This window comes from Podarcis tiliguerta (genome assembly GCF_965153285.1).
Source record: "Podarcis tiliguerta genome assembly, chromosome: 9".
Lineage (NCBI taxonomy): Eukaryota > Metazoa > Chordata > Lepidosauria > Squamata > Lacertidae > Podarcis > Podarcis tiliguerta.
The window spans coordinates 18,609,472-18,636,040 of NC_139542.1; the positions used below are offsets into that span (position 1 = coordinate 18,609,472).

The window sequence follows — 26,569 nt, forward strand, 5'->3', positions numbered from 1 at the left end:
TAAGGAAAATATCTTTTGAATTCCAAGGTCATGTTACAAGATGTTAGCACCCTTCATTTTTGGAATTTGAAAGTTGAAAAATGCAACATGCCTATGCAAACTGTGGGCATTGTGGTATAAACTTGGCACCTGTCAAGGTCCCCTGCCTCACTAAATTTTTATTGGTTTTTAATTGAAAATAGGGTTTTTTGCTTTCTGGGGGGGATTGTTTAGTTGAGGGGGGTTGATTGCTTTTTTATCCGTTTTTGGAGGTGTTTTGCCTGTTTGGGGGGGGGGAGAGGCTTCTGAGCGCTGTCAGTTTTTCTGCTCCCCAAAATATCCATGAGTCCCAAAAAGTTTAGGGACCTAGGCTAAGCTGTGCATTGCCTATTTCTAGAACCTAACCTTTTTTTGTGCTTGCAAAAGATGTGCAGTTTAATGTTGCATGGCTATGGTCTTGGTATCCAAGGTGAGTTATGGTCAGTATTGCGTATTCATCACAAACAACTAACTCCAAATTTAATCTTATGAAAAGTCATGTTCTCAAATATTTCATAATTGTACCATTTGCAGAATGGCAGGCAGCCAGTAAGGCACTGAATAGTCATTTCTGTCCATCGCCCTGTCTGTCTAGCTAACAGTGTGTGCTGGTTTTTGTCTTGCAGACATTACACAGTTCTCTGTCAAGGGAACCTACTTTATATTTAGACGTGCAATAAATTAGCCTTGGAGAAGGCCCAAGCCATTCAGCTGTATTTCTTTGCAAAGCAAGCTGTATGTTTATCAGACAAGAGTTTTTGGATACAGTGTTTTCTTTAAGCTCACCTGCTTGGTACTTAAATGTTAAAAGTCAGTGCTAAGACCAGAAATCTCAGCTTTAAAGAACATTAGCTGGTATGGCTTCTATTTTTACACATACCCCTTTCCCTCTAGATACCCCATATTTCATTATGATTTGTGTACGCCTCCCAACTTCCTTAGTGTTGGGGGTTATCTTTGGATACCTAGGTAAATACTGTATAATATTTTTTTGCGATTCGATGACAAATGAGTCCTAGGAAGCCAGCTGATAAAGTGATACGGTGATTAACGTGGACTGGAGAGGCCCGAGTTCAAATTCCTCTTTGCTTATTTCTTCATCTAAAAGATTTCCTCCTCGCCCATTAATCAAAGATTCCCAAAGCAACTAGCAACAAGTTTTAAAACACATGGGCTGTATCCAACATTGCATTGAGTGGAATGCAGCTTGTGTGCTGGATCTTTCTCTTCTGACCTCTATGCCCCCTGGAAAGCCTCTCCTAATGCTTGAGGGGACCTACAGAACATTGTGGTCCATGTCACCTGATACTACTTGGGGCAGGGGTGAATTGCCCAAAATTATGCAGAGGAAACACGTGCCAAAGGAGGACAACATCATTCCTTCTCAATCCATTCCCTTCTCCCAGCGCTGTCCTAGATGACACATATCGCAAAATTTGGTAGGTCCCCTGATACTTTGAAGAGGCTTTTAAGGAGTTATGAGGATAGCAGGTGGGAGGAAGTGAAGGGAGGGGGGGGGCTTTCTTTCCACATGTGTGGTGTTGGGCACACTCCAATATCCACAATAACCTTGCATAAAAACTAGTTAAAACAGGCATGAAACTGAATGAGCTGGTTCAATGCCACAGCATATGAAGAGACCTCTTGCCTGTGTTACCCCTTGTTGCTAACCCCTCACACTTTCAGGCTTCCTTCCTTTGTTCCAAGTTGTCAGTAAGCCACAGTTACTTGTGGCTAGCTTGACGTGAACCCTGAGCTGAGAGAGATTTTGAGCACATGTGGACAGCGGCATAGCAATCCCAGCCAGTGCACCCCTGGGGTAGACCAAAGTTGTTGAGCTTCTTTTGTTTTTCTTCTGAAACTCGATGTAGCTAGCGTACATGGTTATATCAAAACGGTGAAGTAGGTTAGGCTGAGACGCAGAATGAGTGGCTGAAGATCCCCCAATGAACTTCATAGATGACTCTTAATTGCTTTACTATGCTGGGTAGTTGGGGTGGGGAGGAATAAAAATGTAATAGATAAATAAGGAGGAGTCAGAAGCACTTTTCTTAAGGGCAGAGTTGTTCCTTCCCTTTGCTTGTCAAATCTCATTAGTTTCTGAGCCAGTTGGCTAAGATGGCAATTTGCTGCTCTACAGATAGTGTGCATGTTTAATTGGTTGCAAAGGACACACGGCTGCTTTCCAGAACTGGTGGTTATTTTGGTTGCTGCCCTGGGTGTAGTGGACCAATCAAGTGTGCTTGACAATATTAGACTTCTTACTCAGCCTAAATGTCTGCATTTACTTTAGCCCTTGGGTATACGACCTTTGTTAATAGCATATCTGAGTCAAAGATGACTTTTCTTATTCTGCTTTGAATAATGTGGAGATAATGTCCACTTGCTTTCTTGCCTAGCACTGGAGAGTCAAAAATCTACATTGTCAGTTTAGTTATTGACCAGTACAGAATTACAATGCGTCACGGTGAATGAATGGTTAGAGTGTCACTTAAGGAATATCAATAGCATGTGTCTTGATAGAACTTTGTGCCCCACTGTGAGTAGTGGATTATTTTGAGTAGTTCTACTGCCCTAGCAGGGACGCGGGTGGCGCTGTGGGTAAAAGCCTCAGCGCCTAGGGCTTGCCGATTGAAAGGTCGGCGGTTCGAATCCCCGCGGCGGGGTGCGCTCCCGTTGTTCGGTCCCAGCGCCTGCCAACCTAGCAGTTCGAAAGCACTCTCGGGTGCAAGTAGATAAATAGGGACCGCTTACTAGCGGGAAGGTAAACGGCGTTTCCGTGTGCGGCTCTGGCTCGCCAGAGCAACGATGTCACGCTGGCCACGTGACCCGGAAGTGTCTTCAGACAGCGCTGGCCCTTGGCCTCTTTGAGTGAGATGGGCGCACAACCCTAGAGTCTGTCAAGACTGGCCCGTATGAGCAGGGGTACCTTTACCTTTTTACTGCCCTAGCCAGATTAATAACACATGCAATTGATTTTAAAATGCTACATGCTGAGTGGAATGATTCCGACAACCTTAATGATGCTACTGATTAGACAATTAAGTGTGTTTACTAAATATGAACACATTGAAAATACTAAAGGGAAGAATATTAAGAAGCTACCTTGCTAGAAAGGAACATTTGGAACTAGCAAGGAATTTGCTGTATTGTATTGTTTTATGAGAAGGGCTGTAGCTCAGTGGTAGAAAACTTCTGCTTTGTGTACAGAAGATCCCATGTTCAATTCCCAACATCTCCAGGTTGGACTAGGGTTGGTGGGATGTGTGGAATCCTGCTTGAATTCCTTTCCCTCTCTTAGTCTAACCTGTTTCAACGGCTAGCCATGAAGATAAAATGAAAGGGTGGTCTATGTGTGTGTTTCCCCCCACCAAAGGTTAGGACATGTCTGTAATTAATGCATTAATTAATTATCATTGAAAAATGCTATGGGGATTTTGCTGTGTAAAGAGCTTTAGCCTTCCAAAAATAAGTACATAGAATGCTGTTAGTAGGAAAACCCCAAAAGGCTTTTGCAGCTTTCAGATGTTTGGATCAATAGGAAAGCTATTTAAAGCAGATTGCAATGCCACACAGTAAGAGAAGGTTGGCCTCCTCATTAGGGCCTCTTAGCACTACCGAGGCATTATTTTTCCAGTCAGCTGGAAAAGGAATTAAAATGAGGTTCCACATGGCACTCAATGCAAAACCGTAGTTCCCATACAAATCTGGCAATACCTCCTCCCATGGCTTAAGATTCCACCACATTGAGAAGCAAGGCCCATTGCTTGTAAAAGGCCCAGTTCTCTCTGCCTTTTGTTGCTATTTATGTGTTCTACAAACTAACATGGGAACCACTGTTGCTTGCGAGTCATTTTTCAAGTCACGCAGCTATCCTTGTTTTATATCTGAATGCACAGTTCTTGTTGGCAGAAAAGAGGTGTGTTGCATCTAACCAAGTTGTTCTCAGAGTAGGCCCATTGAAATTAATGGACCTTAACTAGCCACATCAGTGGCTCTATGTATTCTGAGTGTGACTGCATGCAATCCAGTGTGGGGGGAAAGGCAACAATTCATGATATTTGACTTGCCTCTAACAAGCATCATATTTGAAAATGCCCTCCACGTATGCAAATCTGTTCCAGAAAGTCTCTTTGCCACAAAAAGCCAAATCCTCTCTTTCTTTTCCCTTTTAGTTTTTCCTCATTATACCCATGTGCACAGCACAATAACAATTTTAAAATGTAGTCACTTATACAGCTATTCTGTAAAGAGGAAATTATTTCCATGGTGAACATGATTAATCACAGAAGATTGCAGTGGCGGCCAATAAATACAATGTCATGCAAATCCAATTACAGTACATAAATCTTAAGGATAATTGTGTTTGTTAAATTAAAAGAGCAAATCTAATGATTGCATCGGATTGGATAAATGGTTGTGCACAGGAGCTGTCTGAAGCTGTTTTGTGTTGCTTACTAAAGGAATGAGAGAAAGATGCCCATCTTTCCCTCATAGCAACATTTTTATTTCACAGCAACCATGGTATTAACTATTGTTGTTGTTTAGTCGTTTAGTCGTGTCCAACTCTTCGTGACCCCATGGACCAGAGCACGCCAGGCACTTCTGTCTTCCACTGCCTCCCGCAGTTTGGTCAAACTCATGCTGGTAGCTTCGAGAACACTGTCCAACCATCTCGTCCTCTGTTGTCCCCTTCTCCTTGTGCCCTCCATCTTTCCCAACATCAGGGTCTTTTCCAGGGAGTCTTCTCTTCTCATGAGGTGGCCAAAGTATTGGAGTCTCAGCTTCAGGATCTGTCCTTCCAGTGAGCACTCAGAGCTGATTTCCTTCAGAATGGAGAGGTTGGATCTTCTTGCAGTCCATGGGACCCTCAAGAGTCTCCTCCAGCACCATAAGTCTTGCTGTATATAACTATATAACTAACTATATAACTAACTATATAACTATATATATATATATATATATATAGTTACATATTGCTTGTCTTAAGTTCTTGTAGCTTCATCCCCTTTTGCTTTATCCACATCCATTAAGTATGAACCCTCTCCTATCAGCCCAAACTAGCATAGCCCAAGGACTGGGGGGTGATGTGAGTTGTGGCCCTCCAAATGTTATTGTCTGCAAGTTCCCCATTCCCACTTTAAAGCAGATGGCACAGGTTAGCAGTGAGCTTCTTCCCCTCCTTGCTTGTACAATACATTCCTGAAGGGTGGAGTGATGGCGAGGAAACCACCCGTGCACCAGAAAATAGCTGTGCTAGACATGTTGCTACCTTCAAACGGCATTTGTTTAGGTTCAGCAAGACTTTTCCCACTCGGAGGATATAAATCTCGTAGAGATTTTCCTCAAATAGAAATGTTCAGCTGCTTTTCCTGTGAAGGCTCCTGCTGCAGGAGCACTAGAACATTCAAATTTATAAACAAAACAAAAGGAGAAAGAGGATTCTGGAAGCCAGTCTGAAAAAGAAATTTACAACAACAGTGTATATAGTTTACTTTCTCCTTGGGACTCTGGGTTGCATCATGGCACCAGAAGCTGGGACAAATGAAGCCGGCTACTACTCTTTTTGAAAAACGCCCACTTGCGTGCAGCAAGGTTGCTTCTAGGACGGCAGTCGTTTTGCTCCTTAAAGCTGTAGTTGGTCTGAGAGAAACGGATCTGCAAATGTCATGCTGGGTTTGCTTAGAGACTGGCCAAATGGCGCTCAGTAAATTTGTTATTTCATTCTCGGGAGTGTCAAAGGCGCTGTCTGAACGGAAGTGCATTATAAAGATAAAATGCACTGTCCCCATTTAAAAGCTAATCAAATAACTGAGAATGTAGACGTTTATGGGCCACGAAGGCATGCTTCTTGTCGAAAAACAAATGGAGACTTGTAAAACATTAAAAAAAACCACTCTTACCCCCCCCAATTCATAGAGCACTCTGTTGTTGTTTTTCACAAGCATGCACACAGGAGGAACACATTTATGTTCACCTCATTTCCCTTCCAGATTGCAGGACACAATAATGCTTTTTTAATTAACTGCTTTTCACAGACAGGAGAATGTTCTGAAGTGACTAACAACATAAAAGCATTAAAACTCCAATCTACTCTCACTTAGGCAAAAATGGAGAGTGATTACTGGTATTTGAGTGGCTTCATAGAGATGTTAAACAACATGATGGATGAAATAGAACCCTGCAGGATCCCAAAGCAATAATGCCAATAAGTTGCGCAGAAACTACTCCGCACAAACCTCTGCCATTGGCGGAATCATAGGAAAGCATTAACTGCAACAGCACTCTGGGGCAGCCTATCTAGAAATGTACCATGTCTGATGCTAATGAAAGCCACTTGTTCCAGGAAAATTAACAGGGCTACACTCTTCCAGCCCCTCGCATGGCAAAGGTCATCCCATGAGGTGACCAAAGCAGCTTCTATGCCAAAACCCGGCCGCTGAAACACAGTTGAAATGGATTTAGAAAATTGCTTGTCCAGCAGCTTATTTGCTCAAGCACCTTGCCTGGGAAAGGAATGTTAGCTACTGGCTGAGAGTTGTGTGATTTAGATCAGGAAAATGAGTACAGGTAGATAGATACCTCCCACCCCCCAGGTTATTACAGCTTTGTTTGACAAAACAGGGACCACCTGGACTCTCAGACAGGCATTTACAACCTTTTGGGTCCAGCTGGGACATTCTCTCACTGCTATATGTAATAAGCCAAGAAGGTCAAGGGTCGAGCTTACAAGCGGTCAGCCAGGCTTGCCAAACACCTTGTCCTCAGGTCTTAAAGATGGAAAGACATCTGATAAAATTGGACCAGATGGTGCTCTGGACATCTCCATGGGAAGCAAGCAATTTTGACCTCATCGTGTCTAGTTGTCAACATGATGATTCCTCCATATTGTCTGGGCCAAATTGTGAAACCCCAAAGCAGCGCTGAGAACATCTTGACTGGATAACCCTGAGAAAGACAGAGTGGTTGTAGTGAAGAAATGCTCCTATCTCTGCCGCATAATAGACTCAGTTATGAACTCTTTTTCTAATTAGACTCAATATGAGTCTTTATCCACCTGTGTAATAGCTGTCTCTTAGCCCAACTCATTGCGCTTATCTGAGATTTACACCAGAGAGCCATATGGGCGCTGCTCAGTGGAGAAGGTCCTTGAGAGCAAATGTATCACCCTCTGAAGTCATTTCTGTATTTCACAGAGCTTCAGCAGCTGGAAATCCCTCCAAAGCCTTCAAAGAGTTCCTCAGAGTCTTCATTAGTTTCCAGGAATTTACAGTTCCAATAGCTCCCCCTATCCCTGGAAAAAATAAAGGGTGTTGTTCTTGTGAGCCTAAAATCAGGTTATTTGACCACAGCAAAGGACAGTTAACACAAAATCCCTCATTATCAGACCACCATGAAATCCAAGTCAAGAATGTGTTTGGGGAGGCTCAGAGGTAGAACATCTGCGGTGTATGCTGAGGTCCCAGGTTCAATTCCTGGTATCCCTGTGTAGCAAAGGGAGGACACCCTGTCTGAAATCCTAGTGTGCTGCTTCCAGTCAGTGCAGACAACACTGAGCTAGATAGACTAATGACCTGAGTATCAGTATAAGGCAGCTTTCTCTGGATGGAATCTAAAGCCGTGCTAGTAGAATAGGGGCTCTTGAGTCCTTGCTCTGGCTTCTGCTAGTGGAGCAACTTAGTTGAAACTGGCTCTATGTTTCTATGTCCTGCTGCATGTGTTGGACTGATGACATGCTGGGACAGTCCTGTGGTGGTTGTCATGGTGACCATGAAGTCTTGAGTTCCCTGTTCCCCTTTATTGGGCATATGAGTGGTACCTTGATTATTCTCATAAATGGTAATGGATCATATTTCAGCAAGGAAGAAGAAAACATGATGAAAGTGATCTGGGTTAGTCTCTCCTGTCGAAGGTTGAGGAACAAAGCAAGACAGTGCTTGCAATTTTTATGGCAAAACATGTTTTTATGTGGTATCAATGTTTCTGTCAAGCATATTGCAAATTCATAAGCCCTTCATGGCTTAAACACTGAGTTAAATACTGACTCTTCTCCAACCCTAATTCCAGGTTTTCAAAAACTGATTTTTCATAATTTGTCAGTAAAAGGACTGCTGTTTTGAGCCTATATGGAAGAAATGTGCTGCTTAGCTTTAACTCATGACCAAACAGTAATTCAGTTGGTCCAGGTAGTTAGCTGAATGTTAGTTCCAACATTATGCTTTTGCATGCTTGCAATGTTAATGTTGACATGTCCAAATTCTTATCTGCTTATGCTTTCAAAACACAGGAAACAAACAATACCCAGGTCACATTGCAAGAAGGAGCTGCTTTTAGTGAGGATTTTAAAAAACACAAAACCCCTCAACTCAGTTTGTGGGGCTATATTGTTAGACCATACTGCTTATTGGGGGAGGGGGGCAAACTTCAGGCTTGTTGGATTTTTTTAAATTTTTTTTTTTTTTACTACAACCATAAGATTTACCAGTCAGAGCCAGGTGCAAAAGTCATGCACCTGCTATTACAATGTTGTATATTGTATTGTGTATACTGCTCAGGTAAGAAATTGCTCCCTGCCCTATGAACAGTAGTATGTTGGAGGAGAGGAGTTACACTTTGGCAGACTGACCGGGGTGCTGGTTTTCTGTGTGCAGAATATTTTTCAGTTCTAAGAACATTGAAATGTGACCACACACCTGCATTCTTAAGTGTACTGTGAAACCAGTATGTTGTCTCAAACGGCCCTTATTTGCAAATACAGAGATGACTTGGCTGCAGAGGTAGCTACCAAAACAATTCCTTCAACAGTTTTTGCATTTCATGAACTATAGCATCTCTTTGATGTGATGCACAGCTCTCTTTTTAAAAGATTCAAGAATCACAAAAACCCATAAATTTTACTGAGGGTTAGTCACACTTGCCACAGGTTTCTGAATTGTCATGCTTATTACTTCAGCCATCTGTTTTTTGTATAATACTTTGAAGTGAAACAGACTCTGATTCTACTTCTGTGCTCTGTGCACAGAATTGTGTTAAAACGTAAATATCAACCCAGGAGTAATGGGAAACTTGAAGATAAACATAACTTCCTCTTTTTGTTTTCGTTATGCTGGTTTTACCTGGGAAATAATTTACCAGAGTTTCTCAAAACTGTGTCAGAAGTCTCTCTTTCTGTATTTGTAATTTTGTGCATTGCCAAAGTTCAGCTCAAAGGTTCAGCTCAGGAGTGGGGAACCTTTGGTCCTCCAGGTGTTGCTGGACTCCAACTCCCATCAGCCCCAGCCAGCATGGGCAGTGGCCAGTGATGGTGGGAGTTTTGGTCCAATAATATCTGGAGAGCTATAGGTTCCACACACCTGACTTGGCTGTTAGCAGTCATTCTTTCCCCTGGAAAAAAGGAGGGGGAGAGCCATGTCCATAGGAATTTGCAGTAACTTTTAATGCCCCCAAGGGTGGGACTTTCTTGGAGGCAAAACTGAACAAAACACAGCACTGTCATTGACATTTAAGGTTGTTACTTTAGTTCAGTTGAGCAAATCACTGCTGAAACTATAATGAATGGCTGCAGAACAAATTGCTGCTCCTTCTGCTGGGCCCATCAAGAGATGCATGAAACCAGACTTGAATAGGTAAAATAAACAGGGGAGATGGTATTGCCTGGATTGGAGTTATCTAAATAACCAGCTTTCCCCCCTCTAGAGTTTCTGTCTGTTCAGCCTTAACTTTCAAGTCAGTGGCATGGTTACTTCAGATAATAAGTCCCTTAGTAAGTGCCCCCACCCATCTGTAAGAAAGACATACTCTCCAGTGCCAGTCTCTGTTTCTGCCCTTTGCTTGCCTATCTCATTTCTAGATATTTCTGGCCACAGACATGCCGTATATACTCGAGTATAAGCTGACTTTTTCAGCACATTTTTATGCTGAAAAATCCCCCCTCGGCTTATACCCGAGTCAATAAGTTTTCCCAGTTTTCCCGGTTTATATTCGGGTCGGCTTATACTCAAGTATATAGGGTATTTGCTTCTCCACACTTCTAACTCCATCTCCCCCTGCGCCCAATTAGTCTTACAAGTCCACTTCTAATCCTTTTAAAAATATATATACTTCCCATTCGTATTTTTCGATTAGATTGGTTAGTATCCAAAGTGAATGTCAAAAGAGACCTAAATGCTTATGATTTCTCATCCCTTTTGCCAATTCATAGGCATCACCATAGAAGTATTCTTGCATATTACTCAGTATATACTTTCCTTTAAACCTGGGGTGAGGAACTGGGCTGAATCCCAGATTCTTCACCTGCTCTCATCAGCAACTCCTGTACCAATAAACCAGGAACTTTTGCCACTTTATAACTAAACTAAGTTTTACTGCCTGTGCAATTTTTTTGACCCATGTATGGGAAAGCACATGAACCAGACCTTTGAAGATTTTGTAAGTAAAACAGTTTCTAACTCACCAAACGTGGTGTTTCCTTATACTGAGGGAAGAGGGAAATTCTGGAACTCACTTGGAAGTGCATATTTTAAAGGTCTAACAGCCTATATTTCCTTACTTTACTGTGCTGCATGCATGCATGTTTGGTGACTTTAAATCTCTGCTGGTGTTCCCTCACCAAAGAGTACTTGCCCTAAACTTTCTCCTTTTCCCTCCTCCTACCTCCACTAAGCAATTATAATCATCAATCAGCTGGTTGCAAAGAAACTTATTTTTAAAGTTAACACATGATGTTAAGTGTGGGACAGATGGGCATTCGCTGTGGGGAACCACCTTACAGCCCAAATTGGGAACTGGAGGTTCAGCACCACTGCTTTAAATTGCATGAAATATTGCAAACTGATGTTCACTCCTTGTTTCTGTTCGTTCTCCCCCACTGCCTGATTCATATGATGACAAATCATGAACCAGCAAAGAGCAGGAGGGGTTGAAATGCACAGGCAGAAGGAAGGGGGTGACCAGTTGCGAGACACAGCCTTGCTGACCGAAACATTCTTTGGCCCTGGGCTTCTGTATTGGCCAGTTGTTTCACTAAAATTTTAATAATGGTAAGCTGGAAAATTTATCTAGATAGTTTGTAATATCTTAGTGCTTGCTGGAAAAAGAAAGGACATTCCTATTTACATATCCTCCATCTGAACAGCATGGGTAGCACATTCTGCAATGTTGCTTAGACCCATGTTCATGGCGGTGTATCTTAGAACGTATAGGTTTTGTTCATGAGATCTTGGTTTATCATTGTAACATTAAAATACGGTTAGTATTTTACACTGCAAAAATAGGACTTGTTACTATGATTCTGTACTCCTTATTTACCCAGTCTTCTTTCACTTTCAGAAACTTGGTGCCTTTAGATCTGCCAGGATGGGTGATGGGGTGGGGGATGGTGTCCAAAATAACTGGAGGGCACCAGGTTGGCAAAAGGCTGCATTATAGGCTGGAAAATGCTCAACAGTCCGTGCATTTATTTGTGTGTAACAGTATCTATATTATACCATATCCATTTGCACACTGCTCTAATTTTAACAAGGTTTGCTCACCAATTACATAAAGTATTTTATTCACTTTGAAAAAGCTAAAAACCCTGGGAAAATATTATTCTTTCTCTGCGAAATTATACAACCTGCCACCATGAAGTGCATTTGCTTTAGTCACCTACTTCTCATTATTCAGTATTTATTTTAAGGTCTGGCCAGCTGTTTTTAAAGGAAAGCACTGTCACGGAACAATATCTTTCTGTGGAGAACAGAAGAAAATCTAAAAGCCAGAGATTGGAGAGAAAATAAAGCATTTAAAAAAATAATAACACCATAGTTCGAAGTAACAATTGCATCTTAACTTCCAGTCAGAATCTCAGGATAAGTTGTGCTTTGTTTCATTTGCACAAAGTATTTGCTGTTGGGGAAAGACAAATTCATTAGTTATTTAAGTTATACTGTGATAACTATTATATTTAGTTATTGTAAATTTGATTAAACATTTTTGGAAATAAACATATGTGGAAGCCTTTAAATACATTCCAGCAATTGCTAAGCTTAAAACGTTCCAGCTGCAAGTGAAGTATAGAAAGTTCTGTTCAGCCATTAAGAGCTCAACCAAGTTGTAACTGTCTAGTTCTTCCCACAGCACAAGATTGATAGGTGGCAGAATAAAAAAAGGGGGGTGATGGAAAGCTAGAGACACATTAATCCTTGCCAAATGGACAATGTTTGAGAAGATGGTGATCCCTGCAGTTTAAACCTTAAAGGAACACAACCTCTGAATGGGTAGTTACTAATACAGTAGAAATCCTTGTTCTGTATTTGAAGATAGTTAATAGTGAATGTAAAAATAAAGTGGGTGGGTTGAGGGACCAATCAGTGTATTGCTTGCAATTATGAATGCCTCTCTCAATATGAACCTACCCAAACTCCTAGATCTTCTCTGTTTTCTTCAGCTCCTTCCTTTGAGGGAGTCTCAGAGCATAATGACAAGGGAGGGGGGGTCTTTCCCCTGTTTAGGGAAGTTTTTCATGTTTGATGCTTTATCGTGTTTTTAATATTCTGTTGGGAGCCGCCCAGAGTGGCTGGGGAAACCCAGCCAGATGGGCGGGGTATAAACAACAACAACAACAACAACAACGAATTATTATTATTATTCAGTTGTGGCACTAGATTTATTCAATGCTCTCCCCAGAGCATAAACTAATATATTTTTTAAACTATTGCCCTTGGCATTTGATGGACCACAGTGATGTTTATTGCTTATTGATTATATATTGTGGTGGTTTATAGTGGTGTTTTTTTAATAAAAAAAGTCGTTTTTACTATATTTTCTATTTATGTCTTATGCTCTTAAAAAGTTGATTGAAGAGTCTTTTGTGTCACAAGCAGCTAAAATGTTCAGTTAATGAAATGGGCACAAGCCAATCATCATTATTATATCAGCCAGTGAAAATGTTTGGAATGCTTGTCAGCCCTCATAAAATATAATGGATTAGTCCCTCCCTCTTACCTACCTGTCTTGACTGTGCTGCAATGACTTAATCTACTGTTGTTTATCGTTAGTCAATATTTATTGAGCCCTGTCAAGCTCTGACCTATTCTACTGGGATGGTCAGAAAAAAGGATGTACAGGCTTCAAGCAGATAATGGTATCTACTCAGAAGTGTGAGCTACTGAATTCAATGCAGCTTACTCCTTGGTAAGTGGAGTTAGGGTAGTATGTGGCGAACCCTTCTTTGTGCATTGTTTGTATAGAAGACCTAACCTGGAGAGAAGAATAAAAGCTTTTATGTGAGCAGAAACAGCAAAGATCCACTTTACCAGCCGAACCAGCTTTGCACAATGCCCAGAAGGGGGGATGGGAAGCCTGAAGAGATCAGAGGTGTTTGTGAAAATTAGTCAGTATTAGTGTAATATTCCTTCAGGGAGTGTTTTATAATGCCCACCGGAATGTGTGGGTGGTTGGATCAGATTCCAGACTTAACTCAGTTGCTTTCAGTTACTGACATAATGCACACCTGTGTGTTCTCTCTTTTGACCTGTAAGTTGCAGTGAAAAGACCCTGACAGCTGAAATTAGGGGGCTTTGTGTGGCTCTTTGTTTGTTTGTTTATGGATGAAAAGAAAATATGTTATAGCTTTTTTAAAGAAAGAAAAAGGTTGGAAGTTTTTTTGACGAGGTGAAATTTTGCTTCCCACCTGCGGTTTTGACTTTCTGTTTTATCATCAGCTTTGCATGCTAATGCTTTGTTATGCAGATGTTTGGTAACATTGTTAGCATGATGATGGTAGTGGTGCTTCTGTCCTGTTCTTCTACTGATGTGCTCAGTAGTGAGGGGAAAGCATCTTCTTGGTACTTTGCAGTGTAGTACAAAGACCAAGGAACTTGCAGGTGAATATTCGACACGGAAAAGAAGTGGTTTCACTTAGGTTTGAATGCCTGCTTAGTAGCAGTAAGGCATGGGAACTTAGCTGCAGTAAGGTTCTGCTAAAGCAGGAGATGGAAAGGTTTACTTTGCCTGGGCTGGTTCACTCCAGCAGAGATCCCTTCATGGGGCAGATTGCACGCGTGTGTGAATGCGCCTGCCCACGATTTCTGGTGTCTGCATCTGTGGAGACGTAATTTCTGGCGTCTATGTATGCGCAGACACGTTTTTCAACGCCTGTGCATGTGCAGATGAGATTTTCGGTTCCACGGAAGCGAGTCCTGGCGCCGCGCTGCACTGCTTTAGTGCAGCGTACAGGGACTCACTGAGTGGGCAGCTCAGTTCAGGGGAGGCTCATGGGCCGGTTAAACGACCCCCATGGAGTGCTTGTGGCCCATGGGCCTTAGGTTGCCTATCCCTGTGCTAAAGGATTTGTAGGAACTTTGAGTAGCAAAGAGGAGTTTTGAAGGAAGTGTGGCATCATAGAGCTGTCGTGGGAAGCAATTCTGAGCAGAAAATTGTGATGAAATGGGATTTATGGGACAACATCCTGTGATGTCTACTCAACATACACAACAAAAATCCACATGTGCAACAGAACTTTCTCTCCCCTGTTTAGGGAAGCTTTTAATGTTTGATGTATTACAGTATTTTAATATTTTTTTTGGAAGCCACCCAGAGTGGCTGGGGAAGCCCAGCCAGATGGGCGGGGTATAAATAATAAATTCCTCTTCCTCTTCTTCTTCTTCTTCTTCGCAGTCCCATGAGTACACTCCAAACCTGTTCTAAAGGGTATTCCAACCATCTGTAACAGATTTTGTTGTTGTTATGTGGAGGTGAAAGGCAAAAGGAAGTAGAGGCCCCACTGTATGAGCAGATGCCCACTGGCATTATGTTGGATCTCATCCATAGTTCTTCAGTTACACCTTATATCCTACATCAACCAAAGTAAAGTGTCCATTCTTTCAGGTGTGCAGAAGTGGTTGCTGTTGTATAATTAAATTCAGTGGGTGGTATTCAACTAAGGTTTACTCAGAGTAGACCTATTGAAATCAATGACCATGATTAAGTTAGGTCCATTAATTTCAGTGAGTCTACTCTGAGTAAACTTTAGTTGAATGCCATCAAGTACAAATAACATGGTGCCTGCTTTTCTATTCTGCATGGGAACTGCTTGTCTGTGAACAGATCCACACAGCCAGAGCTAATAATTGCATGGGTAAGTCTGATTGCATGGGTCTTTCCCACTGCATTGGCACTCTAATAGGCCATTTAGATCCACCATTCATTTGTATTTATTCAACAACAACAAAAACAATTTACTATTGTACCCTGCCCATCTGACTAAGTTACCCCAGCTATTCTAGGCAGCTTTAAGCAACAATGGCCACTTCTGCATGTCTAAGGGACCCACATGTAACATCTGAATTGCAGGAAAACAAGAAGAGGCTGCTGGATCAGGCCAAGAAGCCCATCTAATCCAGCATCCTGTACTCACAGTGGCCAATCATTTGCCTATAGGAATCTCACAAGCAAGACGTTCTGTGCAGCACCACTCTCCCTACTTGCAATTCCCAAGAAACAACAATCCTAAATTAATATATACACTGATAGTGTCTGAACTAATGGTAACCAACCAGGCAAGTGATCCCGGGGTCATGATGAATAGCTCAACAAAAACGTCAACTCAGGGTCATCCAATTAAATTGATTGGCAGGAGGTTCAGAGCAGACAAAAGTACTTCTTCACACAATGCACAATTAATTTATGGTGCTTGCTGCCACTAATTGTAGTGATTCTAAAAGGAGAGACATATTTGAGGAGAGCAGCTATTCGTCATGATGGCTGTTAAGATTTCATTTGTTTTAATGTTCTGTTTTTGGATGTTTGGATCTTCTTAGTCACTTTGGACACTTTTTGTGTGAAAACTACTATTTTGTTAATATATGATAAATATGGAATCTTTAGGTTTACAGACATTGTGCCACTGAATGTCTACTGCTAGGGGACAACAGTGGAAGAAAGCTGTTGAGGAAGCAAGATGCTGAATTAAATGGACCTTTCTTCTTGGACTCACTAAATTGGTGACACACATAATCCTAATGGCATTTGCATACACCCTGAAGCTTCATCTGCACATACAATTTTTATTTACGTAAAACTAAATAACAATATAAAATAACCAAGGAAATTATTTAAAAATCCATACATACCAGTAGAATATTAATATCAGCTACAATAATCCGGGTACTACAAGCTGGCATCAACAGCATGGGAATACCTTAGCAAGGATATAGTTTTCAATGCACTCTGGAAACATCCAGCCATGTGTTTGGTGCCTACCTAATCTTCAAGGGGGCATGCCACAGGATAGGTGCCACCACAGAGCAGGCTGCTTTCTTTTCTATAATGAGATGAGGTTCAGCAAGATCTGCTGCAGATCTTCATGGTGATTCCCATAGGCCCATGCACTCCATTACAAACAGTGCTTACAGTGTGCATGGAGCACTCCATTAGAGCACTCCATTGTTACTTACCACACCCTCTGGAGGAAGAGTGAATTGCTTGGCATGGGTAGATGGTTGTGTAAGGGGTAGATATCAGAAGGCCAAGCCCAGGCATTAGCTGTGTCTCTCTTTCTGGGATTTATCTGATTAATTTGTTGAGTGTGTAACAGAATCAGACTGAACTGAGTTAAAGTCCAGGCTAATTGGTTGTGAGTCGAGGCCCCACCCCCCGCTTCATGATGAAATAAGACACATGGACACCAGTGTTTTAGGTTAATGGGCTAAAAATGGCAACAACTTTATTGGTTACAGAATGTGAGTGGTATTGGCTTAGGCATTGGATCCGAACAGACTATACTTGACTCCTTGCCGCCCTGCAGGAAGTCACACAAGGGTTAATGACCTGTAGGGGGAGTCTGTTGATGCAAATCAACTGGAAGCTCTCCCCTAGAGTCACCGGAGGGTTGTGCCATGGCCGTAGCCACCACCTGGGCTTTGGACAAGAACCATGACCACCGGATTCCTTTAATGGAATACCCTTCAAGGGGAGGGGTAGGTGATGGCCACAACCTCCCCTCCAATACACAATGCATTTTCCAATGCCTAGCCACCAAACCTTACAAAGTTGTGACGATTTGCTATCAGGTAGGTAAAAAACCAAGTCGCTGGTGCCAATCTGCCAAGTGGAAAAATTCCTACCAGGTCCCTTCAACAGGCGACCAATCAAGGTCCATAGCAAGGTCAGGTGTTGAATGCACGAGAATAGAGGAAGGGAGGGTGGGAGATCTGTATGTGCAGGAAGAAACAGGCTGAGTCACAGCCCCGCATTCACTTAAGAGTGGCAAACCATGCCCCCCAGCCAGCCGGATTGGCTGGCTGAGGGCATGACACGGGCCCGGGACTCCCTGTGACGCAGTGGGCCATCCACGCCCCCTGCGAAGCGTGGGAAGCAAGACCTCCTCACAAAGCCTCGGGGAAGAGGAGAGGCTTTGCTTTGAAAATCTTTTAATGTCTCTAGAGCATAGTATGTGCTGCTGATTTCTGAAAATTAATGCATGGGCATTTATCTTATGGTGCCATATCTTGCCTCTATTTTCAAGCAAGGTCACGGAGCATAGCGGACTCGCTGTACGTTTATATGTTAACATTTCTAAACTGAGCTATCCTTGTGCATTTTTAAGTGCCCTTGACATAGCAGTTGCTTGAAACCCACTCTGCACTTCTGCTACTTGAGTTGCACTTTTCGTTCTCAATATCCTAAATAAATGGTCATAGAATATGCATGTTTGATGTTTTTGTGGGGCGGGACTGCGTTAATCAAAAGCGATATCACTTTTTAAAAAGAAATGCAAATGTTAAATGATTTGACAGTCTGCAGCATATTTTACGTAGTGTGTTAAACTGAGTGCCTTTTCCTGCTTATTCTAAAAATGCAGATAAGTAGCTTTCAAGCACTGTTTGTAGTTCAATAGTTCCTGAAAGAAGCGTCAGCACATTTCCGTCTTGCCTTTTCTAGACAAAACAGTGTGATCTGATCTGCTGGCTTGTACATAGCTACTGATCTGTTGTCTAGAACAAGTTAGGAGACAGTGAACTCTGCAGAAAGAGAAAGTCCCCCAAACAGCATGTGGGTAGTTTGGATGTGCTGGCGCCTGTAGCCATGGCTTTCATTGCTCTGTTGCATTAATTAGGAACAGAAAAAGGTCCTCAGACACAGCTAACTTACTGTCACTGAACTACTCAGCTTATGAATATGAAGGCAAGCTGAGTTCAAGTCAGCAGTGCTAAAACAGTTGCACGTATCAGGCTAATTGAATACATTATACTTTCCAGCTATAGACGTCTCGATACTGTATTTGCTGTAGACTGTTGTCATGGTATTTCCCAATGTTCTAAAGGTGGTGGATGGGTTATTTGTTTCCCATGGCTCTGAGTTTGGGCATGCTATTGGTTTCCTCTGTGGGGACAGAAGACGAGGGAGGAAATCAAAGCAGGTATCACACTTTGGCACTGAAGTCCGAGAAGCGAGCAAGCGAGCACACAGTATCCTCTAGACCAGAGATTTCCAAACTGTGTGTCGTGACAGGTTAGTGCGTCAGCTGCAGTGTGTGGCATGTATGCTCCCTGCTCTCCTCCCGGGGCTGGAATGGGGTTAGTTTAAACTTTGGTTTGCTAGTAAAACTGAATTACTATGTTGTGAAATGATGCATGTCTACAGAAGTGTGTCACCAACACGAGCAGTTTGGAAATATCTGCTCTGTCCTTAAAGAATGCACAGGCAGAGCTGGGCAAGTAGAGACTGTTTTGCTGCTTCCACTTTCTCCTTCTTTTCATAGGATGCTACCGAGACCCCACTGCCCAGGAGAAACCACACCAAATGCAATGTGGCACCAGCACAGGCTGCAATCACCCTAAGAGCATCACCCACCACTCAGAATATCCCCCTTCTACACCACATGCACCATAGATGAAGACGGACCATGTGGTGTCCTATTGGGGACTGCATTTTCTATGGAAGCATGTGCTTGCAGGGTGACATAGAAAAGTTAAGATTAGAAAAAATAAAAAAAGCTTGAACACTTGCAGCCACAAGTTGAAAACAAACTCAAAACCAAACGATATATTTGCTTCAATGTGTAGTGTACAGCTTCATTTTCTCTTATTCTCTTCAAGTAACTACAAGCATAGGGAGTCCCTGTTCTCAGTGGTATTACAACATGTTGGAAAGAGAGGTTTATCCTTTTCCAGCAGCAGCAGCCCCCCCCCCCCCGAAAATCTAACTCCCTCCCCAACAGCTATGAGGCTTGAAAAAGAGTTCCCACCTTTAGGGGAAAAATATTGTTGCATATAGGAATTAGAAGAGAATGGGACAGACCTGGCTTGCATTTCCCACCAATGTCAACAACAGAGCAACACTGTCATATTCCCATTGGTTTAAGCTTTCCAAAAAACAGTAGCATAGCTTATTTTACAGCTGAAAATTTCTGATGGAGAGGACAGTGGGAGTAATAGGGTCTGTATGCATGGGTACTTTAAAATGCATTTGAATATGTTCCACACCTGATCCACACAGATTAGTCTTTAGAGCCTGCACATATTGCATGCAACAGGGCCGGCTCACCTGTGACCTCCATGTATTGCTGGACTACAACTCTCATCATCCTTGACCATTGGCATTATGGCTGGGGCTGATGGGAGTTGGGAGTGCAACATCTGGAGGACATACAGGGTCAGCTATGAGGACAAAAACCCCTGCATAAATGCATTGGGAGAATTATGCCTGCAGGAATAAAAGGAATCTACATTTCCACTTCCTTCTTCACCTTTTATCTTTTGGCTAAAGATTCGTACTGGTATAGGTGGATGTGTCCATAGTTCATATCCAGTGAGTGAAGGAGTCATCTTAGTTAGGTCCTGCATTACTGTGTGGAATCTGTTCATGTAACACTGAAAAACAGAATCAAAATATACCAATTTTTGTTTGTAATTTATTACGATCATTTGAAGGAGGGTTATTTAATTTCTACACCGTTTAATATATTGAAAATATTTCTAAGTGCTGTGCAGAGTGTTATTCTTGTTGAGTATTAGCACTGACTAATATTGCCACACACCTTGGTATATCATACTCTTATGTAAGCACTATAAAAATGCCACTTAAAAAACAATCAGACAAATTTCCTTTGGCAAAAAAAGAGCTCTGGACTTTAAAAGCTGCAGTGCGACAGTTCACATGTAGGTTCAATGAGAAGCTTTTAACCCATCTGGAAATGGTAAGGAATGGTGAATGAGCAGAAAGCCAACCATTCTCTCTAATGTGAGGCTTTCCTTTTCCTTTCCCCTTTCCCCTCATGTAGTTCTGTGCCTGGTTGGACTATTTCTTGCTTGCCAACTATACAATCAAAGAGAATTCTAGGGGCCCAGTGGGGTAGGGGCAACAGCTGAACTGCATTAGGGCAACGACAGCCTGGGTTGCATTTCTTAACTGCTGAATAACAGATCACAGGTGCAGGATTAACCCAACATACGGAGCTCTGTTTTGTTAATGGAAGCCCCTTAGCAGCCGTAGTTTACTGCTTTGTTGCATGGTTCTCCTCCAAGGGAGGAATCTGGCAAGGATATAACAAGCCTACGGAAATTGAATGTAAGTAGAATAGGTCAGCTTTTTTAAAAAAAACCAACCCCCCCCCCCAAAAAAAAACCTTTACAGAATACTTTAGGGAAGGGGGAAAATGAGGAAGAATGAGCTTTTGAGTTTATCCTCTTTGCAGGGGTAGGGGAGAGGTTCAGTGGCTTTTTACAAAGGATCAGGTCTGGGCACACATGACCGGAGAATGCCATTTAATTGAAGGGCTACTACCTGTGGGGCTAAGATGATGTTATTGTGCACATCGCCTTGCATTTCTGTATTTTCACACAGGCCCTACCCAAAGCGTCCCCATTCACCAGAGCCCTTCTGAGTCCTTTGCACATTGAGCAGTTAGAAACCTCCAAATAGCACAGATTTCCCAGTCACATGGAAGGTCTCTAGCCATGTTCAGCTGAGCACATGAAGGACAGGAGGAGAGAGTGTGCCTTGTGTGCAGGGGTCATTGGGGTGGGGCCACACAACCCTCCTGTGGTCAGGCTGAGTTCTTGAATTGGGCTAGTGATTTTCTAAGGGGCAGAGGAAATAAGGACAGTTGGGGCACATGAAGCCTGATGTCCTTGTAGACATTACTTTGTGGGTCAAGAAGATCCCACATTCAAGCAAATGTAGGCTCTCCCAATGCATTTGTTGTTTTCCCTCCTGTGATGAGCGAACAGTAGAGGGATGGGGAAGGAAACCTAGAAACCCAAGACCTCCCGCTTTTTCCTCGTTAAAAAGACCAAGCAATGTCTGAACAGTCCTCATGAATCAGCTTATATGCGCAAGTGGTCAGGCTCAGCTGGTTTTATACACCTGGCTATTAATACGTTCCTATTTTAGAATGGTTTCCTTCTTTAAGCTCCAGATAAGAGAAGTTAAAAGGAAATGTTTGCGTGTGTAAAAGCAGAAATAGAACCTTGTATAGGTTATTCCCTTCCCACCCACATCTAGGAGGGACACGGTTGGTGCTGTGGTCTAAACCACAGAGCCTAGGGCTTGCCGGTCAGAAGGTTGGCGGTTCAAATCCCCGTGACGGCGTGAGCTCCTGTTGCTTGGTCCCTGCTCCTGCCAACCTAGCAGTTCAAAAGCATGTCAAAGTGCAAGTAGATAAATAGGTACCGCTCCGGTGAGAAGGTAAATAGCGTTTCTGTGCACTGCTCTGGTTCACCAGAAGCAGCTTAGTCATGCTGGCCACATGACCTGGAAGCTATCTGCGGACAGACACCGGCTCCCTCGGCCTATAGAGTGAGATGAGCATGCAACCCCAGAGTCGTCTGCAACTGGACCTAACAGTCAGGGGTACCTTTACCTTTACCCACATCTAGGAATGAATGAATCTGTTGCTTCTTGGTCTTTTGGCTAAGATCAAGTGCAGTGCAGTTAGTAGATAGTTGACACAGCATTTTTTTTTCCTAATCAAAGGCAGGGCTTTCCCTCCTCCGAAATTTGTGGCTTGCTGCCAAAAGACCAAATGGATTCCTCTGTATTCTAGTTGGAAGATTCAGAAGTCAAAGTGCTTCCACCACAGCGAAGCTTAACAGCTGTTGTGCATTTCTGAAAAGCATAAATGTGTTTGTACTGTTTTAATCGATTGAGCAAATTACATAGTGTTGCTCCTTGACCTCAGGTTTATTATTGTTGTTCTATGTGTTGTATTTAATTACCATTTCCTTTAGACACATTTTCTGCCACTGAAACAGGTTCCATATCAAACTGATGCACACAACCACTCTCCTTCTGATGCCTGCTCCCCCCCAAAAAAAACCCATGTACGACTTACACACACACACACACACACACACACTGTTAAGAGTTTGTGGGTGCCAGACACTTAATCCCTGTACCAAGCAAATGTTGAAAGCTAAATAAGTTGGGCTAGTTTCCTCATGACACAATCGCCTGGGAGATGAGCCATTAGGAAAACAAAGGAAAGGTGATGGCCCATTGAGAAAGCAAAGGGATAAGGCTCTATGCCAGATGGCAAGTGGGTGGGATCCCTCTTCCAACTCTTAGATAGAAGACAAAGGCAAAGTTGGAATTGGAGTTTGAGTTGGCTGTGATGTGATCTTGAGAAAAGAAGGTTGCAGCCTGGTTAAAGGTTGAAAGCTGGAGGTTAGAGTTCAGTGGTTGATTTCAGCTTGGATCCAAGGCTGCACCCATGGGAGAAGCAAGACCCTCTTGTAGTAGTAATGCTGTGAATCCCTCCGTCGTAGTCTCAGGTTGTGTATAAACCATATATCATAAAGACACCACAGTCTCTGCTGTGCCTCATTATGAACAGGAAACACGGACCCTGAGTTAAGCGCCTGAACCCCTAGCATTCCATTTGCTAAATGGAGGACAGATTTTAAAAATAAAATTCCTAACCTAAATTTTCATTTTGAATATCTGATATAAGGTGCGTTTCTTAAGACTGCTTCTCAGTTTTATCATTCCATGAACTGTGGAGAGGTAGCTAGCCCGTTCCTTATTCAGCACATGTTCATTGCCAGTGAAACCTTATCAGTGAAATTTTTTATTTTACTGTCCCTCTCAGAACTGCTTTATACAGTAGGCTGTGGTTTCAGAGGGATAATTTATTGCACTTTCCTTCTGTGCTGCTGTTCTGTCACTGATTGGTTGCCAACAATATCCTGTGGAAATTCCTTTATCTGATGCCTGAAAAATATAGGGAGTTAAAGCAGTTAATATTTCCCTTTCCCATAAAAGCAGTCATTTTTTAGGATGTAATTTGACTTGTTCAGATATAATCAGGCTGTTGATTGTGCTCTCGTGCACTCAGCACTACAGCCGGGTACTTCCTGATATTGTATAATAGAAGGAAATACTTCAGCAACTGAAAATTGTTCAACAATATGGTAATTTTTCAGGAATGCAATAATAATAATACTCTATTCTGTGCAAGATTCCTACACTTACCCTTGGGATCTCTTCCAACTCTACAATTCTGTGGTAGGAGACAGTATCGATCCCCATTGATTTAAATGGGAGATGCTTAATTTCCAATTAAAACTCTCCCATTTAATTTCACAGGATGTAAAATGTGTCTAACTTTGGCTGGACTTTGTCCTAAATTATTTTATTTACACATTATTGTATATTATTTATAACTTCTGCCTGGAACATTTTAAAAAGTTCACTGTTTGTTCATGAATAACAACGTAGCTAAGTAATAAGAGCCAGAGAGTACTGTGTGTGTGTGTGTGTGTGTGTGTGTGTGTGTGTGTAGGGGGAGAGAGAGAGAGAGAGAGAATGAAATTGCCCCAGAAGGTGGATAAATTTAGTTATAAAAGTATCATGGTGTGGATGAAAGAAGGCTGGTATTTTTATTCTTCTTTACTATTAATATATTTTATTTAGCTCTGTTGCATCATGAGCCAGATGTCTGAAACCTCTGCCTAGAACATTTTTAAAAGTTCATTCTCTGTCCATGAATAACAATGTAACTCAGTCACAATCCTAGCTTTGTGCATATCTGCTGAAAAAAGGGGGACTTGGTTTTAAAAGGCTCTGTTCCACTGACCCAGAAAGTGAACATCTGTTGAAGCTAAATTTCCCTGTGTAGGCTGGATTTTTAAAATATCCTAATCCAAAATAATCGAGAGAGCAAGAGAGAAAACTCACCACCACCACCTAGAAATAAGTAGTATAAAATAAATGCTTGGACCCAAATCGTAGTTGCTGCTTGTAGGCTGAAGGTAATATGTGCTCAAAATCTAAAGTTGTTATTGTTAAAATACCAAACACCCCCCCCCCAAAGAAGCCAGAAGAATAGTGTACCTGTTACAGTGCCCTGTATTAAGGGACGAAAGTTTCCCAGCAAAACAATGCATTTAGAAATAGCTCATGCTACAGGCCTTTCTAGCTGCAGATCAACATGAAGCTTTCCACATCTGAATGTTCTTAAGACATTGAAAGCCACTTTCACCACCCATACACTTAGAAAACTAATGGGGTAGGGAAAGCTAGAATGGACCAGTTTCCAACATGGGTCCTGCAACACTATGAATCCTCTCCTGCAATCTTATGGTATCTGGTAGAGTATCCCAGGGGCCATGTGATGAACTCTTGAGAACACACATCTCTCCTTCTTGGTGGTTCCTCCCAGACTGTGGAAGTCCCTCCCTAAAGAGGCTACTCTGACTCCATCCTTGCTGTACTTCTTTCTGACAGCAGGTACTTGTCCCAACAGATTTTTGAGAATGACAGTTTTTAAAGAAAGGGCTGGTGGGTTGAGGTTTAGTAAGTTTTTAATGATTACTTTCCCAAAACAACAACAACAACAACAACAAATCTTTATTGCGGTTGTAGACCCGCATAAGTTACTTTTCCCCATGTATTTTTTAGCTGTTTCTATTTTAGCTGTCAGACGCATTGAGTCCCCGTCAGGGAAAAAAGGTGGGATATGAATAATAGTAATAGTAATAGTAATGATAGGTAAGGGGAATAAGGCTTTGTGCTGACCATCAGGCAGTGGCTGTTTCTACCTGTCTTGACCCACCCTCCAAGCCCTAGCCGGCTTTAAAACAAAAAATCGCTGCCATAGACATTATGTGTAGGTGCATGAGTGGAAGGTTTTGAATCATGGGGGTGGGCAAAGTGTGTGTGTGAATTTCAACCGTGCCTAGTTTGTTTTTGGTTGCTGGTTTGTTAATGTTGTTAATACAGTGGTACCTCGGGTTACGTACGCTTCAGGTTACATATGCTTCAAGTTACAGACTCCGCTAACCCAGAAATAGTACCTCAGGTTAAGAACTTTGCTTCAGGATGAGAACAGAAATCGTGCTCTGGTGGCGGGGCAGCAGCAGGAGGCCCCATAGGCTAAGGTGGTGCTTCAGGTTAAGAACAGTTTCAGGTTAAGAACAGACCTCCAGAACGAATTAAGTACTTAACCCGAGGTACCACTGTATTGTTTTGCGAGTTATGAATGTTGCGCTGCTTTGTAAATCTTACAATACGACTTAACGTTTGTGCTGTTCAGCCTATTTTTGTAGTTGTTTTGTTAATAGTGCTTTATGGAAGGTGGTTGTTTTAGTGATGATTTGTAATTTTTGATTTGTCAATTATTCTACGTGATTTATGCCATATTGTGATGTTCTGTTATTGCTATTCGTTTGTGAGCCGCTTTGTGATTCGTGTGAGTGAAAAGCAGCATAGAAGTGTAATAAATAAATGAAAATGAATAGCAGTAACAACAACAACAACAACAACAACAACAACAACAACAACAACAACAGGGATGCCCTAGAGAACCACTGCCAGCCAGTGTAGGCACTAATGAGCAAGAAGTGTCAATGGTCATTTTTGGTGTAGGAGACCGTCCTATGTTTCTTTGTACCTATCTACACATGATCAAGCAAACAGTTGCTGATAAAGTCTTAAAAGTCTTTCGGAAAACCCCTCTCAGCCATTCCTGCCCAGCGACTTACGTTTTATTTCATTCTGTTTCTTTTACAGCAAACTTTCTAGACAGCAGGCCCTTGAGGAGTTCCGGGAAGGTGAACATGGAAACCAGGAAGGAAGATAGCGGGAGCACAGCAGCATCTCCTCCCCAGAAGAAGCTGTTTTGCCATTGCCATCACTACTGCCCCGAAGAGTCAAAAAACAACACTTGCAGGTGAGTGTGGGAATGATTAACCTGCGGAGTCTGCTGCCACACAATGTTGGGGGGGGGGGCATCCAAAACCTACTTGGCTTAGGTGGTTTTAGAAGACAGAGCCTGGAAGGAGAGATCTTTGAAATTCTGTTAGCCGTGATAGCTAATGGAAGCTTCAGCGATATGATGCTGGTGTAAAACCATGGGGGAAAGGGTTGTTGATGACATTCCCCACTTGTGGGCTTCCCAAAAGTATCTAGTTGGCCACTGTTGGAAAAAGGACGGTGAGCTATATTATGGTCTGAGGGCTTTCATGGAATCATAGAGTTGGAAGGGACCCTGAGGGTCATCCAGTCCAGCCCCCTGCAGTGTAGGAATATGCAGTTGCTCCATATGGGGATCAAACCTGCAACCTTGGCC

At 42.4% G+C, this 26,569-nt stretch overlaps 1 protein-coding gene across 1 annotated transcript in view; it reads left to right on the top strand.

The window, feature by feature from the left end:
• Positions 1-26,569, top strand: part of BMPR1B (bone morphogenetic protein receptor type 1B) — an 80,672-nt gene that overhangs the window by 16,505 nt on the left and 37,598 nt on the right. Inside the window, exon 2 of the mRNA XM_083398471.1 lies at positions 26,011-26,170. Within this exon, the coding sequence (XP_083254597.1) occupies positions 26,011-26,170 (160 nt within the window). The remainder of the gene's footprint in view (positions 1-26,010; positions 26,171-26,569) is intronic.